The sequence below is a fragment of the Streptopelia decaocto genome, assembly GCF_964273445.1.
Source record: "Streptopelia decaocto genome assembly, chromosome: 1".
Taxonomy (NCBI): domain Eukaryota; kingdom Metazoa; phylum Chordata; class Aves; order Columbiformes; family Columbidae; genus Streptopelia; species Streptopelia decaocto.
The window spans coordinates 72,086,253-72,108,101 of NC_138663.1; the positions used below are offsets into that span (position 1 = coordinate 72,086,253).

Below are 21,849 nucleotides of genomic sequence, written 5' to 3' on the forward strand. Positions count from 1 at the left end.
CACAAACAACAATATAATTTTTAAACTGGATATCTAAACTCTCTGAATTTTTACCATTCCACTTAGCAAGCAACCTACCAGACCCCTGTTCCACAGTCAGCACAGATCTTCACCCTCCCCCCACACTCCATAAACCATCTGCCCAAGAGCTGTTGTGCTGTAATCTGAAGAATAATGAAGTCTAGTTTCCTACAGACTTCTACCCTACGTCATTCCCTTCTACAATGAGCGAGTTGTTCTCCTCCCACTCCTCTACAATGTCCTTGATCAGAATTCTTCCCGTATTGAAATTTGTTTCAGTGAGACTAACGGTGCCAAAGTTCTGGGTGAAAAAAGCAACTAAATGAACATTCATATGGACAAACAGACATCCAGCACGATTGTGTAAAACTCATAAAAGTACATTTGGCAGCTGTGTATCAATTACATTAACTACTCATTAGGGAAACTAGCATCCCCCATCACAGTCTATGCTGTAAAAAGATCTGAAGTTCAACTCATATGTATAAGAAAAAAAGCTGTCCAAGCACCTGCTTCCAGAAGCAGATCCTGGGCAGGAACAAGCAAATTATTAACGGGACTCTTACCTACCATTATGTGACATTCCAACTGAAAGGCACTTTTGAAAACGACAGTATTGGCACTTATTACGATTTTTTTTCTGAATTTTGCAGTTGCGATCACATTTGACATAGATGAGTTTTAATCGAATTGTTCTTCTAAAAAAACCCTATAAAAAGTTTGAAAAAAACAATATGTAATGTTAAAGAATGTTGAGTACTAAGCTTCAATCATAGAGATTTTGTTGTTGTTGTTGTTGTTGTTTTCTTTTATTTTTTATTGATGTCACTAAGAAAACAATGTGCAAAGGAGGGAGTAGCTCTCAGCCCTCTTTCTTGGGAGAAGACTGAGAGCCCAGAGTACCTGAGCAGGTTTGCTCTCAAGGATTAATCACATATTGTTTTTGTAGGCATTCTCTAAGCATCCTCTGTAGAAACAAACCTTCATCTTTCATACGTGTAAGTCACACAAACACAAAGATTTAACACCTTTTCTTCATCCAGCAAATGTGAGGGCTATGACAACACAGCACAGTTCATAGAAAAAGCCAAAGACACAAGAATAAGCATTACAGAAGAGCCTGTAACTCAACAGATCTTCCTGTGATGTCTTGATACTACAATGTAATGCTAGTCTCATGTTATGAAATCATAGGGTTAGCAAAGGTTTTTAAAGACAGCGCAACATTTTGCTTCACATGACATAATAACGTATCATTGAGACTGTGGGACACACCTGACTGTGAACTGACTCCCCATCTCTAAAAGAGATTCTAGCATTTTTCTGTAAGATTCATATTTGAATTATCATCTTCTGACATTGAGTACGAGAGAAAAATGTACACATATGCAATTATTTCTCTCACCTTAGACTATAATTTAGAAAAAAAAAAAAGGTAAAACTAAAACATTAGAAGGAAAACAAAAAGAATCTTATAGTTCCTGGGCCATATCATCCCCCAAATTATACATTAATGATAAAATTAATTTGCCCCAGAGACATGCACTGGCACCAAAACCACAAGAGGTATAATTCTAAGTGATTCAGGCAGAATGTGGTGGAGATGAGAAATTCAGGATTTGTTACTGTTATAATGGAAATGTAGCAAACTCACATGCTTCTCACAGCCGTGCTCCCAACACAAATAAAACACTAGTGGAGCAAGTAGGCTTTGACTTTTAGTCACAATTTAGTGTTTTAAAGTTGTTTTAGTGTTTAAATATAGCCAGAAAAGCAAAATTAAAATGATCATTATGAATTGCCCCTGCTTGATGAAGGTCTGGTATTGAGTTACGGTATCCACTTCTGGTATCTGAACAATTTATTTCAGAAAAAAAGCTCACAGATCTGTTTATTATTTAACTAATTGTAATGGCTAGAATTATATTAATTAACCATTAATGTAACAAATGTTTATCTCCATATAACCCTGTAAATAAAGCAACATGATGTAGGTTCTTAAAAAGAAAATTATGACTGTACCTTACAACCTTCACAAGCATGTACTCCGTAATGGTAGCCTGAGGCTTTATCCCCACAAATTCTACATTCAATGTTTAATGCTCCACTGGGTGATTCATCTATGCTACCTGGAGCTGTGGCAAAATTAATGGATGAAGGACTGGATGCTGGTGAAAGGGTGTCTAAAAGAAAAAGGAACACTTCATAAATACTATACTATCATAGTTTTAAATGATGATCTAAACTGAGGCCTAAAAAGCAGTTACACAGCTTCTCTTTCTAAAGAAGAGGTTTTCTCTAAGTGAAAGCATACTACTTCACATCAGTGGGAAGGGAGAACAGGTATTACAGGGAAGGCAACACGGATGTCTCCTTCTAAGCTAGTCTGCTTCTAAAATAATCCAGCAACAGAAGCCTTGCTCAGATATACCTGTTGAGTATAACGGGAAAAACATCTCTGAATGGCTGTACAATGAAATAAGCTCTCCAGACATTTTACTACTAGATGATCATGTTACAAAACTAACACATTCCAACCTTAATTACTTCAATTAATATTTCCACCTTGTTTGAGGAAAATATTTTCTGAGGCCAGAATTTCTTTTATCTTCCATCTTGCAACTTGCACCACAAGACTTTAGCAAATTAATGGGTGTGTTACTTTAACAGAAAGATTAAGAAACACTCATGAATGTAGGTCAGCAAGTATTATGTTGGAAAAAACCTTGGCATAGACCTCGGAGTCTTCATTGCCAGCACTGCCAAGCCCACAGGCAGAGTCATCAAGAACAGCCTAAAACTCAGGATCTTCTTCAAAGCATGATTTTAATTCTTTTTTACTTGCCTTATGGCATTTGAGCCTTAGAAGTTTACATTTTCCATCTTCTCTAACAGCAAACCTAGAACTTTTTATAATGAATGCTGAATACTCAAATTAGAAGGGGACAGTAGAAGCTGATCTAAATTATTGTAGGACTTGTACACTCATATACACAAATAATTAAAAAAACCTCATGTCTCAGAAGGACTGTGTTATAAACCCGGCACGTAATACCTTCTTCTGTAGAAGGCATCTCTCTAACGTGAAGGTCTGCAAGCAAAAGGGACCCAAATCATATTTCTACAAGCATTCCTTTGGGCAATAGTGCCAAGAGGCAGCTCTCCCTTCAAACCTCACAGTATTCATTTCAACCCCTTCAGCACAGAGGCACACCTCAGTTCTATCAGTGCAATTTTTGGAAGGTAAGATAGTGATCACAGCCTGCGAATCAATTTGAAGTAAGAAACCTCCAAAACAAAACATAAGCCAAGCAGAAAGCTAATCATAAACTGCTTAAAGTGGCTCTACTGCTAAAAGATTTGTAAAACCATAGTTTCAAAAGGAATACCTTACTGACACTATTGCAGTGTGCCGTACCACTTCAATGATTTCCATTTTGATCTCTCAAACAAAGCCTCTTAAAAAGTTCGTTTGACTGAAGACTTTGTATTGTCTTAGCACTCTCAGACTGTTACTTGAACCAGGGTAGTGGTCATTAGCTGAACAACGTTACTCTTGCGTCAAGGAGGAGAACACAGCATCTTCAAAACACCAGAGCACTAAAATACACTGGAATTCTATGCAAGCTTTTAAGGTTTAGATTATGAATTTTTGGCAAATGCTTCATGATACTTTTCAAATGTACGTGATTTGAAAAAGCTTTTTAAAATGGCAAATTCCTCCAATGCAATATTGTGATTTCTTATATGACTGCAACACATAGCAACTTCTTTGCTAGTAATATGGATTTTTAAAAGTTATTTTGAAAAAGGTGTTGATATTAATGATAATTTTAAACAGCAATTTCATGTTACAGTAATTTTTCAGTGACATTTGTCTAATAAATGAACTTTACCATTACATATTTTAAGACCATGCTATAATCAGCTTATATATTTCTAGTATCACTTAGTCATAAACAACAATTATTGCATTAAAAAAAAAATCTACCACTATGTATTTATAAAATAAAGTTTTATGGTAAACCAAAACTCTCTTACCTGTTACAACTGATCCATCAGATCCTGGACCATTTCCCAGTGACTGGAACTCTGTTAAACTTAAAGCTCCAGAGCTATCATCACCTAGAGACTGTGAGAGGTCTTGAATGTTCTCCATATCTCGCAGAAACTCCCCAGATAATGGGCTGCCTATATCATCCTCCTCCAAGGGAGTAAGGGGATAGAGCTGGTTTTCAGTTTCCATCATTTTGATCAGGTAGAACAGTCACTTCGACTTCTTCACACTGGTGAAAGAATAATAAAAAAACGCAAACCCTGTACTTACAACATTAGAATATTTTTTAAAAATATTTGAATCAGTTACAGCACGCTCAATACATTAATTCTAATCCAATAGTGAAACGTTATCCAACATTCTGTTGCTGCAGAAGCTTCATTCAACATGAATCATCAACAGGACAGGGAAAAAAAAAAATCCACTAAATACTTCAACATGAATTACAGTTATGACAAGATTAATCTGTAGATTGTGGTTTTCTCAGCTTGGCTTATAAAAGTTACATACTGTGTTTCTATAGCAGGCATTAGGTACCACCAAAATTTGTAGAAAAATAACAAATATTAGTATGCATACATGTTACGCTTGAGCAGTCTTTTCTCACCTTATCTAACAGGTTTAGATATGCTGATTTGGTCCTCTGTTCTCATCTCTCTTAAATTTGATCGACTGGTCTTATGACACTGCAGAGAACAAAATACTGTCTTATACACAAGACCTATGGGGAGAGGCTGAGGGAACTGAGGTTGTTTAGTCTAGAGAAGAGGAGGCTTAGAGGTGACCTCATCACTCTCTATAACTACCTGAAGGGAAGTTATAGCCAGGTGGGGATTGGTCTCTTCTCCCAGGCAGTGAGCAATAGGACAAGGGGGCATGGGCTTAAACTCTGCCAAGGGAAATTTAGGCTGAATATTAGAAAGAAATTCTTTACAGAGAGAGTGGTCAGGCATTGGAATGGCCTGCCCAGGGAGGTGGTGGACTCGCCGTCCCTGGAGGTTTTTAAACTGAGATTGGACATGGCACTTAGTGCCATGATCTAGTAAATTGATTGAAGTTGGACCAAGGGTTGGACTTGATGATCTCTGAGGTCTTTTCCAACCCAGTTGATTCCATGATTCTGTGATTCTGTGATACTAGAATCTTCAAAGAATTGGGCCAAACTAATACTATTTGACCTACTTCGATCAAAGAACACCTTCAGCAAGAGTGTTCTAGCATATACAATCCAATATATCTGTAATTCCTAGAGTTAGTTTTATCTCCTACAGTGAAATAAGCTTTTAAAGTTGCTTTCAAAACTAGCCGCCAGTGTCATCTACTACTACATGAAAAAAATCTATCCTTGTCTTTGATAATCTGTGACAGATTCATTGTATGAAAATCAGGCATTTATTTTGAAGAAAAAATGTATTTCTTTGGCTATTTAATTGACCAAAAGGGCACAGTTAAAAGCAATACAAAGTGCTGACTAGTACTTTACATACTAATAACAAAAGACAGTCATCATGTGTATTCAGTTATATTAAAAAAAGCCCTTCAAAATATTTTGAAGTAAGATGTCTACAGTCAAGCCTTTTATCCCCAGGCTGATGGTAATAGGCTATCTTCAATTATATTTCCACATGTTTACAAGGTATTAGACAGATGTAACTGATGGCAGAATGACCTAATCTAAAGAAGACTAAAAGTTATGCTTGTAACAACCTGCAACATGCACAGTTTTTAAATGATTTATTTTTCAGGTGCACTTATTAGTGCACACTGCTCCTGCTTTCTGCTATTTCACAGAAAGCCAATGGTGTATATATATCACTCTTTTAGTGTTTGCCAATATGTGAATTACACGGTTATAAGGCAAAATAAACCATTAAAAAAAAAAAAATCTGTATTGCATAAGGCTTTCTATTCCCGAATTTGCATCCTTCCAGTTAATCAACGTCATTTAAAGTGTATACATTAGACTTGACAAAACTTTCCTTGGATTCTCAGAGTACCCAATTTTTAATTATGATACTAAAAGACTGTAGTGGTACATCCCATGTACCCATTATTAGTTTTTAGCCAAGTGAATAGACATAAAAAGATTAACCTCTCAGGTACCACAGGAGATTGAAATTGTAGTGTAATCATAAACTCTGATGATTAAAAATATATATATCTTACCATGTACCTGGAAGGACAGAACTAAAGGAGTAGCAGACACAAACACATAGCAAAATCCAGAGCTTCTACTCATTCTGTTCAGACAGTGAAATCAGTTCTTTAAGAAAGTAAACACTGAAGATTTCACCATCTGTCCAGCATAACTGAGTTGAGAAAGTTTTCAGAAGGTTCATTGTGTTTTGACTATTAAAACTAAGCCAAATACAATAGACAGGCCAAAGACTGAAAGGACTCACAAACTGTAAGAATCAGATCTCTAAATATCTGGTTTTATTAACCAAACAAGATAGAATTCCACTCTTCTTTGAGGAGGAAAAATCCCAGATGCTGACACTAAATTGCCACTGCATAGTACAATACAAGGACCCTTAGTAAAGATCTATTTGCCCAATTTCTTTGAAACAGAATAGTTATTAACTAGAAAAGAAAAATATGGTGTAGCAAATAAGAATACCTAGGAGACTAAGAATTAGAATTTATCCATTATTTCTAACACCAGTTACAGACAACAGATATGTTGCTGTTGATTTTACTTGGACGTGTCACATTGTTACTCTATTGCTATGCGCAGCTTGGCTGTATTTAAAAATAACAGTCAAATTAAGTTTTCCAGTTCAATTATACTAAATACTCATTAGGACATTGTGCCAGATTGCCAGCACTGCAATAGAATATTTATAAGCAATACAAGAATTCTCATGCACATCTCAACTTCTTTCTGAAGGGATCAGTTGAAAGGCTGGTGCAGCTTTTATTTTAAGAGCATTCAAACAATACTAGTTGTGATGCCTAATTATTTTACAACCTAACAGAACATCATATTGGAAAAACTGAAACAAAATAACTTCTTTCACATAGAGGACTGAAGTGTAAGTGCTATCAGTTTGAGTTCCGAGAGAATTTCTATTTGCTGAAACTATTTAGTAAAATAAATTCCAATTGTCACTTTATTTTAAAGCTCAACAGCTGCCCTCTCTCCAAATAACCTTCGTTTCTCTTATGAATCCTACCAGCTTGTAACCTGGCAAAATATTAAGAAATGTCTACTTTTGATACTCATAAGCCTGTCAGAAGACATAATAAAGAAATTAAAATTATTCTAACACACGACCATAGTTACTGAAGAAAAAAAATTTCAGAAATTAGATGAATGTGGACTCTAAATAAAAGACTACTTAGAAATCAAATAATTTGCCTAATGCTTTAGGAATATATGTGGTCACACACCAAAGGAAAACAGCACAGGTTATTGTATATTATCTGACAAAGATTTTATCACCAAAACATCTGTGTTTATTCAGAGCAACACTTCCAATCTCATGCAGACTCAAGATGCAGAGTAATTTTGCAGATGCAGAGTGCATTTACAAAACATTACTTTCACATAGTAAGAAAAAGAATCAACCGCAAACATTTCTGGTTAACATCTTCTGTTATTCTCTGCCAATACTTTCAGTCTTGAATATCTGTACAGCTTCTCTGCTGAGGTGGCACAAACCAGCTCAGTAACACCTGGAACCCACCACTGTCTGTCGTTAGTTATCTAACAGAGTCTGAAAGATTACATTATGCACCTGATATCCCTGATGTAACTGTAAGATCACATCCTCCAGCTGAGAAATGAGGAATCACTTCTATGCATTTGATTAGTGAAAACAAAGTTAAATTGCTATCTCTGTGACACGGCTATTTTGTGGTGAGGGAAAAGAGTAAAGAAACCTTGACACAAGTTGTTTTTGTAATGACAGCCGAGAATAATAACAACTGTTCTCTGGCAATCCAAAGGAGACTACCAAATTTGTCCCCCCAAGGAGCCATCAATAAAAAAGGAATAAAGGAATGGCAGAGCATATGATCAGCACTACTCCTCCAGCGTGCTCTTCATGAAGTCCTCCCAAGCTGAAACAGTTGTTTACGGCACAGGAACATTATATTCAACTACAGATACGTGGCAAGAGTGCTCTGCCCCAGGATAGCTGGGGAGGTTCCAGGAGGCACTGGGCTCCTTGTACCCACCGTTCCTTCCAGTTCCCTGCTGAATCACATACATCTCTCCAAGTATCACTTCTTCGTCCAGCACAAGGATTTTTAAAAGATTAAGTGAACAGTGAAGTCTACCTTGAAACAAAATAGGCAATATTTGACAGGAAAACAAGGGAAAGGCTTGATAGCTGAACTCTGAACATGGCAACAGCTCTTTCAGCAGCACGCCTGGTATGGCCCCAAGTGCACCACACTTTTCTACATTTACAGTAAATGTTTAAAATTCAGCAGTCTTTTTAGCTAAATTTAGAGAAGAACAACCTAACAGCTAGTGAAACATAAATGAAGTGCTTATTGTTTTAACTATTAAATTACATACCCTTTTGTACTTTGAAACACTACTAGTAAATTACAGCTGCTTAATCATTACAGCTCTTGTCAATAATTAACTAGCTACCTTAGCAAGCATAGCCATTACATAACCATTTCTGAACACTGTCAAAATATACTAATATTTTCGTTACTGAAAATGTTACAATTTTTTTTTTTCCCATAAGCACAGAAAACCTTTAAATAAAATGTCTAGTATTCATGCAATAAACCATTTGTCTTCTGTCTTTGTATTTTGTGCATGTTTACACATGCGTATGCTTTCATTGGCACATTTCACTTAAGATACATTGATCCTTGCTTGTATGAAGAGAGCTTCTAAAATAAAAAAGGTAATGAGTATGAAGTTCATTTAAGTCATATTCACTGAGAGTATTTTGCTTTATAAAAAAAGCTGTACAAGTTGAACCAGTAGAAGTGGTAGCTGCAGTGTGCTGATTCCACTCAAGCATCTCTATAACTCAACCTTTCTTCTTAATCTTAAGACTTTAGAAAAATTCTGTGCCACAAAGACATTGGCAGAGGATTTTCTCAGTTTCCCATACAATACTTTACTCTCCATAGACCCTTTCCTACACCCACATACAAACATGAAAACACGAGAGTATGACATAGAAAAATAAGAACACAATTTCATGGAATTATGGTTCAAAGGATAAACAGATTTTACTGGTGCTCTCACCGCCTGTTCTCTCTGAAATACGTCTATTTTCAGAAGTCTTCCTCCTTTCCCACCACCACAGTGCAAATACCCAATGAGTAACTTACCTATAAACAAGTCTTAGAGAAATCATAGTCAGATTATCAAAGAAAAACACCTAATTGTGCAGCAACCGGTTATTTGCGTCATTTTCTGAAAGGGATGGTGGGAGGTTAAACCCCTGGCCCTTCCACATTTACTACTTGCAACACTAGGGATAATCCCTGTAAGGAAGCAGGTCTCTCAGATGCAAAGGTCTCTGAGAAGCAGTAACAAAGTCTGGATTTACTGCATAAACAAATTGATCGTGTAAAGGGCTTGCTTGCAAATATCGAGGTTAAAGTTGAAAGAACGATTACCTTTAGGTCACTTTGAGAATGTCAGGGCTGAACACAGCACATTTAAAACTAGTGCCTCCAGTAGATACTTTTAGGAAACTTCGTTGAATAGGAGGAGCCTAAAACATGTGAGCTACGGGATATTTCCAACATCCCATTCAACACATCAAAACCATCTGAAAATAAAAATAACTAAAAATAAAATTTGGCACCTAAAATATGAAGTCCAGTCTCCTATCTGGAAAAGGATGCATGTTTTCTCCTCTATCCTGTGATATTTGATTTAGTTTTCATACTTTATAATCTTACATACTAGGAATACTTTAAAATTGACAAAGGATTAAGAACCTAAGACAGTTTACTACACACTAGATGAAAAATTTTCACAAGCCACCTCTTTGTTAGGACTGCCAGTTGCACCCCCCAAAAAAAACCAACACAAAACAAAACCAAAAAAACTTTGCATTTTTTCCCTCTACACAGTTGTATTCCAAGATATCACAAACAACTCATAAGCATCCTTGCCTTTAAAACAAATCAAAATTCACCTACCATAATTATACCAAAATTACAAAGTTAAGCTCTTAAAAGTTACATAATGAAAAATTCCATGCAACCTTGATTATGCTACCTTATTTTTTATGCACTATGGTAGAATGTGTATATATATATACACTGTACAATATTCTTTCCCAAAATCACTCCACTTATAATTGTGCAGTGCATTAAACAGAAGTGGAATTACACAGCTTGTGAAGCAACCTTGTCTATATTAGTCTGCAGCAGGAAAAAAGCTGTTAATTTATTGGTTAATCAAAAAGGAAGAACATACTTGGCCTAAGAAAAAAGGGAGAAAAGATGATCCTCTTTCTCCGGTCCATAAGTACTTGCAGAACTAGAGGAAAACTAGAGAATTTCTTGAAGGAAGAATATAGGCCACAGAGGCAAGTCTACTGGCTTCAGAAAGTAAGGACCACAATGAGTTTTACCTTCCTCCTCTGAACACATTTCTCTAATTTCATCAGAAGATGAAGAGGTAACACACCCTAATTTCATATGGGAAGAGCTGGCAAAGCTTTGAAACACTGCAAATATTTTGCTGATTGATATAAAAAGTGGTAAAAACAATATGGGAATTTTTTTTTGTTTTCTTTTACTCAGCCAAACCTAAGCAGAACTTACTGAGCCAGGCAGCAGCATTTCTATCCAATTTGATTTTAAAAGACATGATCCAAAAAGAGAGAGGAAAGGCCAGATTTTCTTATTGAAAATTAACAGTTTTTATCAAGTTTTCCAAACAAGTAAGTAGCCAACACAGTAAGAAAGTACTTTTAAAGACAGGACTACAACAGATGAACATGCTGTACAAGTAGGTCAGCAAGAAAAAGAGGCACACATGAGCAGTGCTGATTAATGACGGGTCAGAGGTGAACGGTATCACATGAACAACTAACTTTGTACATTGTACTAAGGAGTATTCTTCAACCAGATGTAATTTGACAGACTGTCAGGAGTATAAACTATTCTTCTGTGTTGCAGCACCGGCTCCTATTAGCCCAGTATGAGTCAAAGAAAATGTAATGATGAGGTCAACGTGGCTTATGTAGGCAAAGTGTTAAGATTTTAAAATTAAGTTTATTTTGTAGCATATGCAGAACAGATGTTTTTCAGGAAGGTATAATGATGTTGCCAGAAAGTCTTGTATCGTACAATATATATTCAATCAATCTAACCTTGGTGCTAGAGAAGGTCATGGAGCAGATCATCGTGAGTGACATCACACAGCACATACAAGAAAACCGAGTGATCAGGCCCAGTCAACATGGGTTTATGAAAGGCAGATCCTGTTTGACCAACCTGATCTCCTTCTACGGCAAGGTGATTCACCTAGTAGATGAGGGAAAGGCTGTGTATGTTGTGTACTTAGACTTCAGTAAAGCCTCTGACACCGTATCCCACAGTGTTCTCCTGGAGAAGCTGGCAGCTCATGGCCTGGGTGGGTGTACTCTGTAATGGATAAAGAACTGGCTGGATGGCTGGGCCCTAAGAGCTGTGGTGAATGCAACCAAATCCAGTTGGTGGCTGGTCACAAGTGGTGTTCCCCAGAGCTCAGTATTGGGGCCAGTTCTGTTTAATCTCTTTATCAATTATTTGGATGAAGGCATTGAGTGCACACTTAGTTTCCAGATGACACCAAATTAGGTGGAGTGTTGATCTGCTGGAGCATAGGAAGGCCATACAGAGGGATCTGGACCGGTTGGATTGATGGGCTGAGGCCAATTGTATGAGGTTTAACAATGCCAAGTGCCAAGTCCTGAGCTTGGCTCATAAGAACCTCAAACAACACTACAGGCTCAGACAAGAGTGGCTAAAAACCTGCCCGGCAGAAAGGGATCTGGGGGTGTTGCTCGACAGCCAGCTGAATACAAGCCAGCAGTGTGCCCAGGTGGTCAAAAAGGCCAACAGCATCTTGGTGTCTATCAGTGTGGCCAGCAGGACTAGAGAGTGATCTTGTGACTGCACTCAGCACTGGTGAGGCCCCACCTTGAATCCTGTGTTCAGTTTTGGGCCTTTCATCATAAGAAGGAACTTGAGGTGCTGTAGAGTTCAGAGAAGGGCAACGAAGCTGGTGAGAGGGCTGGAGCACAAGTCTGATGAGGAGCGGCTGAGGGAACTGGGGCTGTTCAGCCTGGAGAAAAGGAGGCTGAGGGGAGACCTTATAGCTGTCTGCAACTACCTGAAAGGAGGTTGTAGCATGGAGGGTGTTGGTCTCTTCTCCAAAGTAGCAAGTGACAAGACAAGAGGAGATGGCCTCAAGTTGCACCAGTGGAGGTTTAGACTGGATATTAGGAAAAAATTCTTCCCGGAAAGGGCTGTCAGGCATTGGAACAGGCTGCCCAGGGAAGTGATGGAGTCACCATCCCTGGAGGTGTTTAAAAGACACATAAACAAGGTTCTTAGGGACATGGTTTAGTGCCAGATTTAGGTTAGGTTATGGTTGGACTCAATGATCCTGAGGGTCTCTTCCAACTGAAATGATTCTATGATTCTATATATTTGGCATGCAGGTTGCTACTATTATAACAAAAATCTCAGTTCTCAGGATGTCACTGTTTTGTTAGTTGTTCAGTTATTTTTACTTGGAAAAAAATAAGGAAATTACTTAATAGAATGATAAAATGTAATTTATAAGCCAGTACTTCAAATCCACATTTTTCCTGGAACAAACCACTTTTAAAAGTATGAACATATGTAAAGTGATACTAATATAAGCAACACCTGCCATGGGGCAAGAAAAGTACCACCAACAGTAAAACATAACATCAGAATACTAATTTGCACAGAAAACAAACAAAGGTTGTCAAAGAGCAGGTAGCCATCCTAAATATGAAAGATTCCTTACATAACATTCAAGTGCAAAGCAGCTATAATGCAGAATCTGTATTAATAGAAATGTTAAGCTCTAGGAACATCTGTTTAACATTTATGTCTCTCCCAAGCAAAAATCTAAAACCTCCATCTATGTGATTATAAAAACACTCAGTTAGAGACAAGACATACAATGTCATTTTGGATCGCTAGACAAAATGTTACCGCATTTCCTTACAAAAGACAGCCTTGAATTGCTTGTAATTGCAGTATACACAAAGACACAGTTAAAAATTTAGCATTTGCATCTACAAATCTAGCATCACAACCTACAAAGACCAAAAATCCCCAAATACTTATTGAAATGATTGACACTGCTTGCTACAAAAATTTGGGCAACAGCAACAGACAAAAAAAGGGAAAAAAAACAACTAATAAGCCAAGAAAGGTGGGGAAAGCACAGACTGGAAAAATACAGAGAACAATGAGATAACCACTAACAGCCGCTATTCAACTACTTTGTAGTTACTGAGCCAACATCAATCCCTGTTGGCATCTCCCTGTAGCTTCTTTCCAAGATTTAGTGGCGCAGGGTAGAAGCTACTTCATGGGTCCTGACTCTCTCAAGTACAGTCTCATTGCCCATGATGTATTAAAGAAAAATAAGTTCCTGAACAGGGTCACTCATCCCCCTTTTAAATGCAACATTTCTGCTTTAAAACTCTTCAGCTATTTTCTATATTTCTATATTTGTGATTTCAGATTCACAATTTCCTCCAATGTTTTCTTTCAACTATGTAACACAGTCATTATACTCTAAATAGCTCTAAAAATTGTTTGTTTTGCCAGGATTGCTGTTTAAGAAGTAACTAATAACAGGACAGCAACAAAACTATTCAGGAGGTAGATGGTTTATCTCAAATATCATATCATCTCACCTTCACAGAACAGACACAATTACTAACAAAGAAAAAAAATTACAAAGCAGAAACTAATTTTCAGCAAACAGATATAAGAGGGGTATTCATCTCACCTAATGTCAAGCACTTCACTTACATGTTTGGGTCGAGCAGAACTCGGAGGACTTTCCGGAGCCATAACTGATCTTTGAGGCCACGATTACAAATTAACATGTCCATGCAGCCTGAATCCCCTCTGAAGAATCCGACAATTGTATCAACAGCCTGGACTTGTAAACCAGGCACTTGCATTGCCTGAAGTAAAACAGCCTCTTCAGTCCCAGATAAGAGCTGAAAAGTGCTCTACAGATCAGTCAGCGTCTCTATTAGATTAAGCAGTATCATTTTTTGACAGAGCCAGGGAACTGTCATATAGGCTGAGGAGATCATGCACATCTCACAGTTATTCATCATCATTCCAGGAGTAAAACTCCCACAGAAATCCAGGAAATAGAAGATACAGACATTTACTCTGAGTTGAAACAACATGCTCCAATAAATAAATAAATAAAATAAAATAGAAATTCCAATGCTGAAAACTCAAGCTGAGAGTAAAATGTAGCTCAAAGAAAGACTTCAGCTGCTTGTAAAGAATAAAACAACATCCTAGCATAAAATGGCTTTCTAATGGGAAATTCTAAATTCAACAAGCCTCTCAAGAACTTAGTAACTAGGAATTCAGTTGAGAACACTTTACATTTACATATATAACTTTTACACCGACCTTATATTAGGCCAGAGAATATATTTCATCGTATTTGATCCACAACATTAGACTAGTCAACCTCTAGCAGACAGAGCTCAACTTAAGATGTAAATACCACAGTTCCAGGTTATCAGTACAGAGATCTGAAGCCCATCTTTAAATTAGCCACTGCTAATGCCTTGAACAACAGGAGCCAGATTTGACTTCATCAGCAGTGGGACATAAAGGTTTTGCAACCTTTGCCTTTAGGCTCCAGAGACAAGACTTGCAGGTCTATCACCTCAAGTTTCTATTAATCTTTTCTGTTGTTGTTGTTTTTTCTCCTCTAAATGTGATTTTTTTTATATCCAAAAAGAGAATACTTGGCTGGTTTCTGTAATTAGGAATAGGAAGACCTGACTTTTCTTTGTAGTGAAAGCTGAACTGAAACTAAAATCCAAAGTATCTATACGTCAAAGTACAGCTTTCGAATCTCTCTTTTAAATCTATGTCTACTGAATCCTTTAAATTCTTGTAAGAGTTGACTAGTCAGGACTTCAGTATCAGTCAATAGTATATATTAGTTAATAAACTTTATACTGTTATATTTGGGTTATTGGTAACCTATAACTTTTTACTTTGTTTTACTATTTTTTTTCAATAAGTGTTTTTGGTGGGGTCTTTGTTAGTTTTATTAGTTGGTTGGCTGGTGGGGTTTTTTTTGTTTGTGGTCTTTTTTTGGGGGGGGTGGGTTGTCTATGGTTGTTTGGATTTGGGGGGGGGTGTTTGTTTTTGTTTGTTGAATTTGGGTTTTTGTGTTTGTTTGTGTGTGTGGTTTTTGTTGTTGTTGTTGTTGAACTACATTACAATCCAGGCTTAAGACTTAAAGTCAAAAGAGACTCAAAGACTTAAGTGGAAAACTTTGTGTTTAAGTTTTTAGTCTTGCTTAAACTTCTATTGTCAAGATGCCTAGAAATCCTGAAAAACTGGCAATTTGTAATTTTTTTTCTTCCTCTGTTTATCCTGTCTCTGTTTCCACTTTTACAGTAAATAAAGAGCTCTGACACATGGCTGAGAATTGACTACAAGCTTAATCTACAGAATAAACATACTGTTATTAACATGACATTTAAAAAAAATATAGCCCGGACAACATTATGAGGGAAGTTTATTCAATTTATTACATTACTTATTGTAAGAAACTTTTAATGAAGAATTGTTGTTTTTACATAGCTAAGGACCTGGCGTCTGACCCCAGAAGGGGGGAAGGACCGAGATACATCGGACTATGAATTCTTAATGTAATACACAGTTTCTTCCCAGAATACGGACTGACACCTGTATACATACTGATACCTGTATTTACAAACTCATTTAGAGGGGAAGGACTGAGAGACATCAGACTATGAATTCTTAATGTAATACACAGTTTCTTCCTGGAATATGTACTGACACCTGTATACATACCGATACCTGTATTGACAAGTTAATTTAGGGGGAATTGTAGCCCAAGTACCAGAAATCCATATCTTAAATAGATTGATAAGGGGAAGGGGATTGTATGTGTCAGGATAGTCTGTAAACCCTGAAGTGCCCAACGAATGGGGAACAGGGGAGGGAAATTGTGGCAGGGATTTTGGGGAGATATAAGCAGGGGCTTTTTGCCCTATTCGGTGTGCCTACCTTTAGGTAGAACACCCGGTCTTGCAAAATCGTTATTAAAATATGCTTTGCTGAGAGATCCTGCCTGGGCCTATTACATTTGCAGAATTGTTTCTTACAGATTAATGCATGTAAAGCAAATATTCAAAATGGAGTTAATGGTATCCAGCATTTTTGACACATGGCCATTGAAGCAAGTATATTTTATTAACAGATTCGAAAGAACAATAAGATTTTTTTTCCTGTAAGAAACTAAGCCATGGCAACATCTTATTAACGACTGTTATAGAGTACCCTGTGTTCTCCAATATGTGCTCTCTTTCGAGTTCATATACAGTTCCACAAGTACTACCTACAGCTCCATACAGTTTCTAATAAAAACCCCACTTCACTGTTTTATATACCTTTATGCTTGCAACACACTCTCCATTTTTCTTTTCCTCTCTCCAGAGAAACTCCAGGTTTTGCTCTTTATCCAATGTGTTTCAAGGTCGATATCTCTTCAAGTAGCTCTTATATTCCACTCAAATTATTCCATACTTGAATAAGATTCAAATGATTACGCATGTTAATCATAGCAACTTGTGCTTCAAACTTCTACAGATTCTAAGTAATTTGTGATGACATGTTGTAGGCGATGAGGCTAAAATAATACATAAAATAATACACTCCGTTTGTTTGCTGAACACATACTTGTGAAGACCATAACCACTGAGAAACAAAGATTTGATGCATCATTTAAGAGGCTCTTTTCTTTACGTGCACATTAAAAGCTAGGATTTGATTTATGGTTGACATTTGAACCAGTCCAAGGTCACATTCGGACAAACGTGACATTTATGTATTTGCTATTTGATCCAAGATCCAAGGTCACGTTCACACAAATGTGTCATCTGAGTATTTGCTATATTTTTTTTACCATGTTAATGAACTCAAAGCTCTTTCCTCATGTGTCCCAAAACTCCTTACCCATTTCTTTGTAAGTCATCTGTTTTTAATAAGATTTACAATACTGTATGAATACCTTACAAGCTAATTACACAAGCAATGACTTTGAATTGATTAACAGTTAGAAATACCTTTACTTCAGAAATCAGTGCTCAGATTGAGGCCAAATTTGGTTGTGTGGTATGCCCAGAATTAAGAGAGTTTGAAAGAAAAGTAGCTGACCAAAAATCACTCAAAAACTATGTCTGCATGCACAGATTAGGTGTCCTAAACCATTATCCTTTCTTTTTTTTTTTTTTTTTCCCTAAAAATAATATGTAGAAAGAACTTTGAGTGACGTCAAAGTTGACTCTGATGTGTACAGCATTTACAAACAGACTGCACATCTGTCCTAACATGCTGCTCACTGGAAGCTACATCCTCAAGACTAAATTGGAATGTTGCAATTGTTTCCATACACATGTGATCACGGCATCCAAAGTAGCTTCTCAATAATTTTCTAACCATACCCTTATATTCTACAGAGACTTTATTTGTTGAAGGACAAAGGTATCTGAGGGCAAAGGCAAATACAAATTGCATTTTAGTGTGGTGACCAAATTATTCTCTCCAATATAATCAATTTCTGAAGTAAATAAAATGTAAGTCCTTGCTAAGTCTCCTGTAGAGTATGTTTTCACCACATATGGTAAAAATAAACTTCAGAGAGTAACAAACTAAGGACATCTGTGCAACTAAAATTGTCAATTAAAATTATAACCTAATACATACAAAGGCAGTGCCAGGCAGAATTTTTGGCCATTTTCCATTAAACATATTACATAAACCTCTGTAACTTAGAAGTTTTACTTGCTCACGTGCTTGATACAAAAACAAACAAAAAAAACCCCAACTTCCAAAACATACATCATGACTGTTCCATCCAGAAAGACATCATAACTTTCACAAGCAAAGCTGTATAGTAATTCTTACTAACAAATGTGAAATTTCAGACATACTATCTTTATGAAAAGAAATAAAAAACAATTACCACTAACTTACAGAGTCAAGCAAAGACTTAGATGCATTTTCTAAAACTCTGGTAAGATTTCAACAATCTTTAGGGTTCATGTGTACATATGGATACCTTAAAATGTGTTCTTATAAACTAGAATAGAAGAATCTCTTTTGTTTTATATTCACAGACCTTTATGTGTGAAAGTAATTGGTATATACTGTTGCTAATTCCTTATTGGCAGGACTGGTAGTAACATACTCTTTAGAACTTAGAATCCCTGCTGTGTCAAAAATAAAAATACCTGCCTTAAGTTTAAATTTACTATACAATGAAGGACAAGAAATAATTAACTAGTCATTTGTTCTGTGAACATATTTATTATTCCTGTATGATTTCAACCTTGCTTACACAGGAATGTTCCTGTGACATAAAAACTTCAACTGAACACAACCTAATTCAAAGCCACATGTTATATATAACAATATGTTATTATTCTGCCACATGATATAATATTTCATGCATACCAAGTAGTTTTGAGTTTGTTGACTAGCAGTGGAATTTTTGAAGCGGTATTTAAGTTTGTGAGTTTAAACAACATGGTTAAAGCTTGAGACCATTAAGCTGTGACAGCACACAAATTTGAAAGGTAGACTTCCTATCGGTTTTTACTGTTACCAGCATTAAAACACTGGGAAAGGGGCAACTTTGGGGAGAAAGCAATAAAAAAGCTTTAGTTTCTATTGATCTGCTCCCAAAGACATAAAATATTCATGCTGTTGTCACCCCACATTGTCCAATGATGTCTCCCTGCTCTTTCCCCTTCTCACTACACTTCCAGTTCCCCCTCCCCACACCACGTCCCTGAACTACTGACTATGCAAACAGCAAACACGCCAGAGCTGGGTGAGAGCTACGTGTTGCAACTGGCTCCGCTCATGCTCCTGTGCTGATTGGCAACTGACAGGCCAAACAGACCAGATAATTGATGAATTCATATTGCACCATTTCCTCAGTAGGGTCAATAACGTGTTTTCCTTTCTTCTTTCCAGTTACCAACTTTGATAAAAATCACGGCACTTTAATGCCTTTGCAACTAATACTCTTCTGTCAAATTTGACAAGACTTGCAGGTTCAAAGTTATTGGGTGAGAGGACAAGACAGGAGACCGTAGTCAACATACCCAGCTTCCTGAGGTAGCTAGACTAAGAGATGGGAAAACAATCCTGAAAACAGTTTTCAGTATAGCAGGTTTGGAGCATAACTCTCTTCAAAGATAGATCTGGACTTTTGCTCCCCACTTTTTTTGAGTTTGTTTTCAGTTTTTTATTTACTTCTTTTTCATTTTACTAAAGTTTGTAGAACACACAAACAGTACAATGGCTGCCTGAAGTTATGCCAGCAGTTGGAGTATTCTACAATTTTCCAGAGTCACTCACTTTGATTCCTCATCACATACTTTATTAAGAAAAATATAATTGTCTGTCCTTGAAATAGTGGTTAAATATTCACTTTAGCTGAGGATCTCCGACCTGTGGGTAAAAACTCTAGGTCTTACAGGTATCTTAATGGCAACATTCTTTTTTCAGAACACCTGGTCACATACAACTTCTCCACCTGGAAAACTCCCAAATTTTGTCTCTCCAACCTCATTATACAGGTCCTGCTGAGAACAATCAAAATAAAAACCGCACAATTTTGCATCTCTATCTGTTACTACCCTAGGCCTCCTGCTTACAACCAGCATACCTTCAAAAGGAGCATGAAGACTCTAAATTTCCTTTTTTCATTTACAGCTTTAACTTCCACACCAAAGCCTGGCCTCCTTGTTCCTGCTTGGGACAAAAGTCCAGTTACGTTGGCGTCTGACGTTGCAACTTTTGCTTCAAAGATCAACAAAAATATCTTTCTGCCTCAAGTATACAATCTTCTCAGTCTCCAGCACTCTCCCCATCCCTAAATTTCAGGTTTCAGTTTCAGCTTTACCCTGGCACACTCAGCTTCAATACTCTTTCAGCTGTCTTACCCTTCTCTTTCACAGCCCATGTCAGCCCACCCTCAAATCACCTCCTTCATCCCCTCAGATCCTCTAGTCTTCTTTCTCCACTCCTCTAGTATCTGCACAGTTGCACTTTTCTTACCATCTGCAACCCCTTGCATGATTCATCACCAAACATAACAGACCATGATTATTCACTATTTGAAAAGCTACAGTGGAATTTACATCTGTTTCTGGAAGAGATTCAAGAAGCCTGAATTCGCCTCCTTAGCAGAGAACACCATCACTGTGTATTTTCAGTGGTTTTATTTCACTGATAAACTTTATTCCCTTCCCCAGACATAATAACGAGACACATTTCATAAACTAAATTCAGCTTAACAGAAGAATTTATATCCTGTAAAAGAGAATGACCCTCAGACAAGATATTAGAGATTTAGGCCCCTTCTGCTTGCAAGTGTCTTGCTGAAAATTAACTGAGTAATCCCAATGGGCTAGCTTTCATAGTCTTCTACCAGTAGACAAAATCTAAATGTCTTCTATAAACAGCACCTGGAGTTGTGCAGTTTACTTATTCTTCAATGTACAACAATTTCACTCATTCACTCAAAGGATTTTTACAGGCTCTTGTTGCTCAGCTACTACATTTAAATAAATAAATAGACAAATAGATAAATAAATAAATAAATAAACATGCTAAAAATAAACTACGTTTGATTTAATGGCATGCAGCAACTCCGAGTACCCAGAGTGGAATGTGAGACAGAATTCTTTCAATTTTTGTTGTTGTTTTTTTGTTAAGAAAAAGGCCTTCAGTTTTGTTCTGGTAGTTTAGAAATTTCTACCTTTAAAAGTTTTTCTTTGCAATAGATGTGTCACACAAACCCAAAGTTTACATTGAATTAGCACTGTTCTACAAGAGCCTTGGCAACAGGTATGAATGCAATGAATGTACATTTTTTGGCAAATGTACATCAAGTACTTGTACTTCCAAGCTACTGACACACCAGATAGAGGATATACTTGGGACACATGACTTCACAGTTCTAAATCAGGTCACTTGCTACAGTATGGAGATAACAAGCCTCACACTCCTGCACGATCAAAAAATATCAAAATATAAGCAACTATTTTCCTGACATCTAAGCCTTCTGCTCATCCTTCATGTGACATGGAGCGTCCATTTACTGGTTTTACAGCCCTGTATTAACAACAGTACCACTGCTGGTGCCTGCCTGCCTGCCTGCCACCCCTTTTCTCCTCCCCACTTTTTTAACTAAGGAAGCACCTGAATTACACGAAGGTAGAAGAAAATCAACAGTCCAATGAAAGAAACAGGATAAGAAAACCCATTTAAAAGCCATATATGTATGTTAATATACCAGTTTTAATTAACTTTGTAAGGCATTTTAGTCAACTGAATCAGACTTCAAAAAAACAGTTACAGGGACACAGCACTCACAAGCCCCTACAGAGCGAGACTGAAGTTGATGGTTGCAAAATAAAGTTACGTTAAGGGCACAGTTAGACAAGCCAGCTTAAGTAACGTAATAGCTCCCTGAGATCAAAAGGATCTCC

General features: G+C 37.0%; 1 protein-coding gene across 6 annotated transcripts in view; it reads right to left on the reverse strand.

Moving 5' to 3' along the window:
- The window catches only part of PPARA (peroxisome proliferator activated receptor alpha), a 42,125-nt gene that overhangs the window by 13,111 nt on the left and 7,165 nt on the right, over positions 1 to 21,849 (reverse strand). For 4 of the 6 annotated variants that reach the window (XM_082050307.1, XM_082050309.1, XM_082050308.1 and 1 more), the window contains 3 exons: positions 4,063 to 4,307; positions 2,044 to 2,204; positions 592 to 730 (listed from right to left, as the gene is read on the reverse strand). In XM_082050307.1, the coding sequence (XP_081906433.1) occupies positions 592 to 730; positions 2,044 to 2,204; positions 4,063 to 4,270 (508 nt within the window). In that variant the 5' untranslated portion in view covers positions 4,271 to 4,307. Of the gene's footprint in view, positions 1 to 591; positions 731 to 2,043; positions 2,205 to 4,062; positions 4,308 to 4,685; positions 4,765 to 14,080; positions 14,222 to 21,849 lie in introns of those variants that run through there. The other 2 variants (XM_082050310.1, XM_082050312.1) reach the window with 2 other exon arrangements.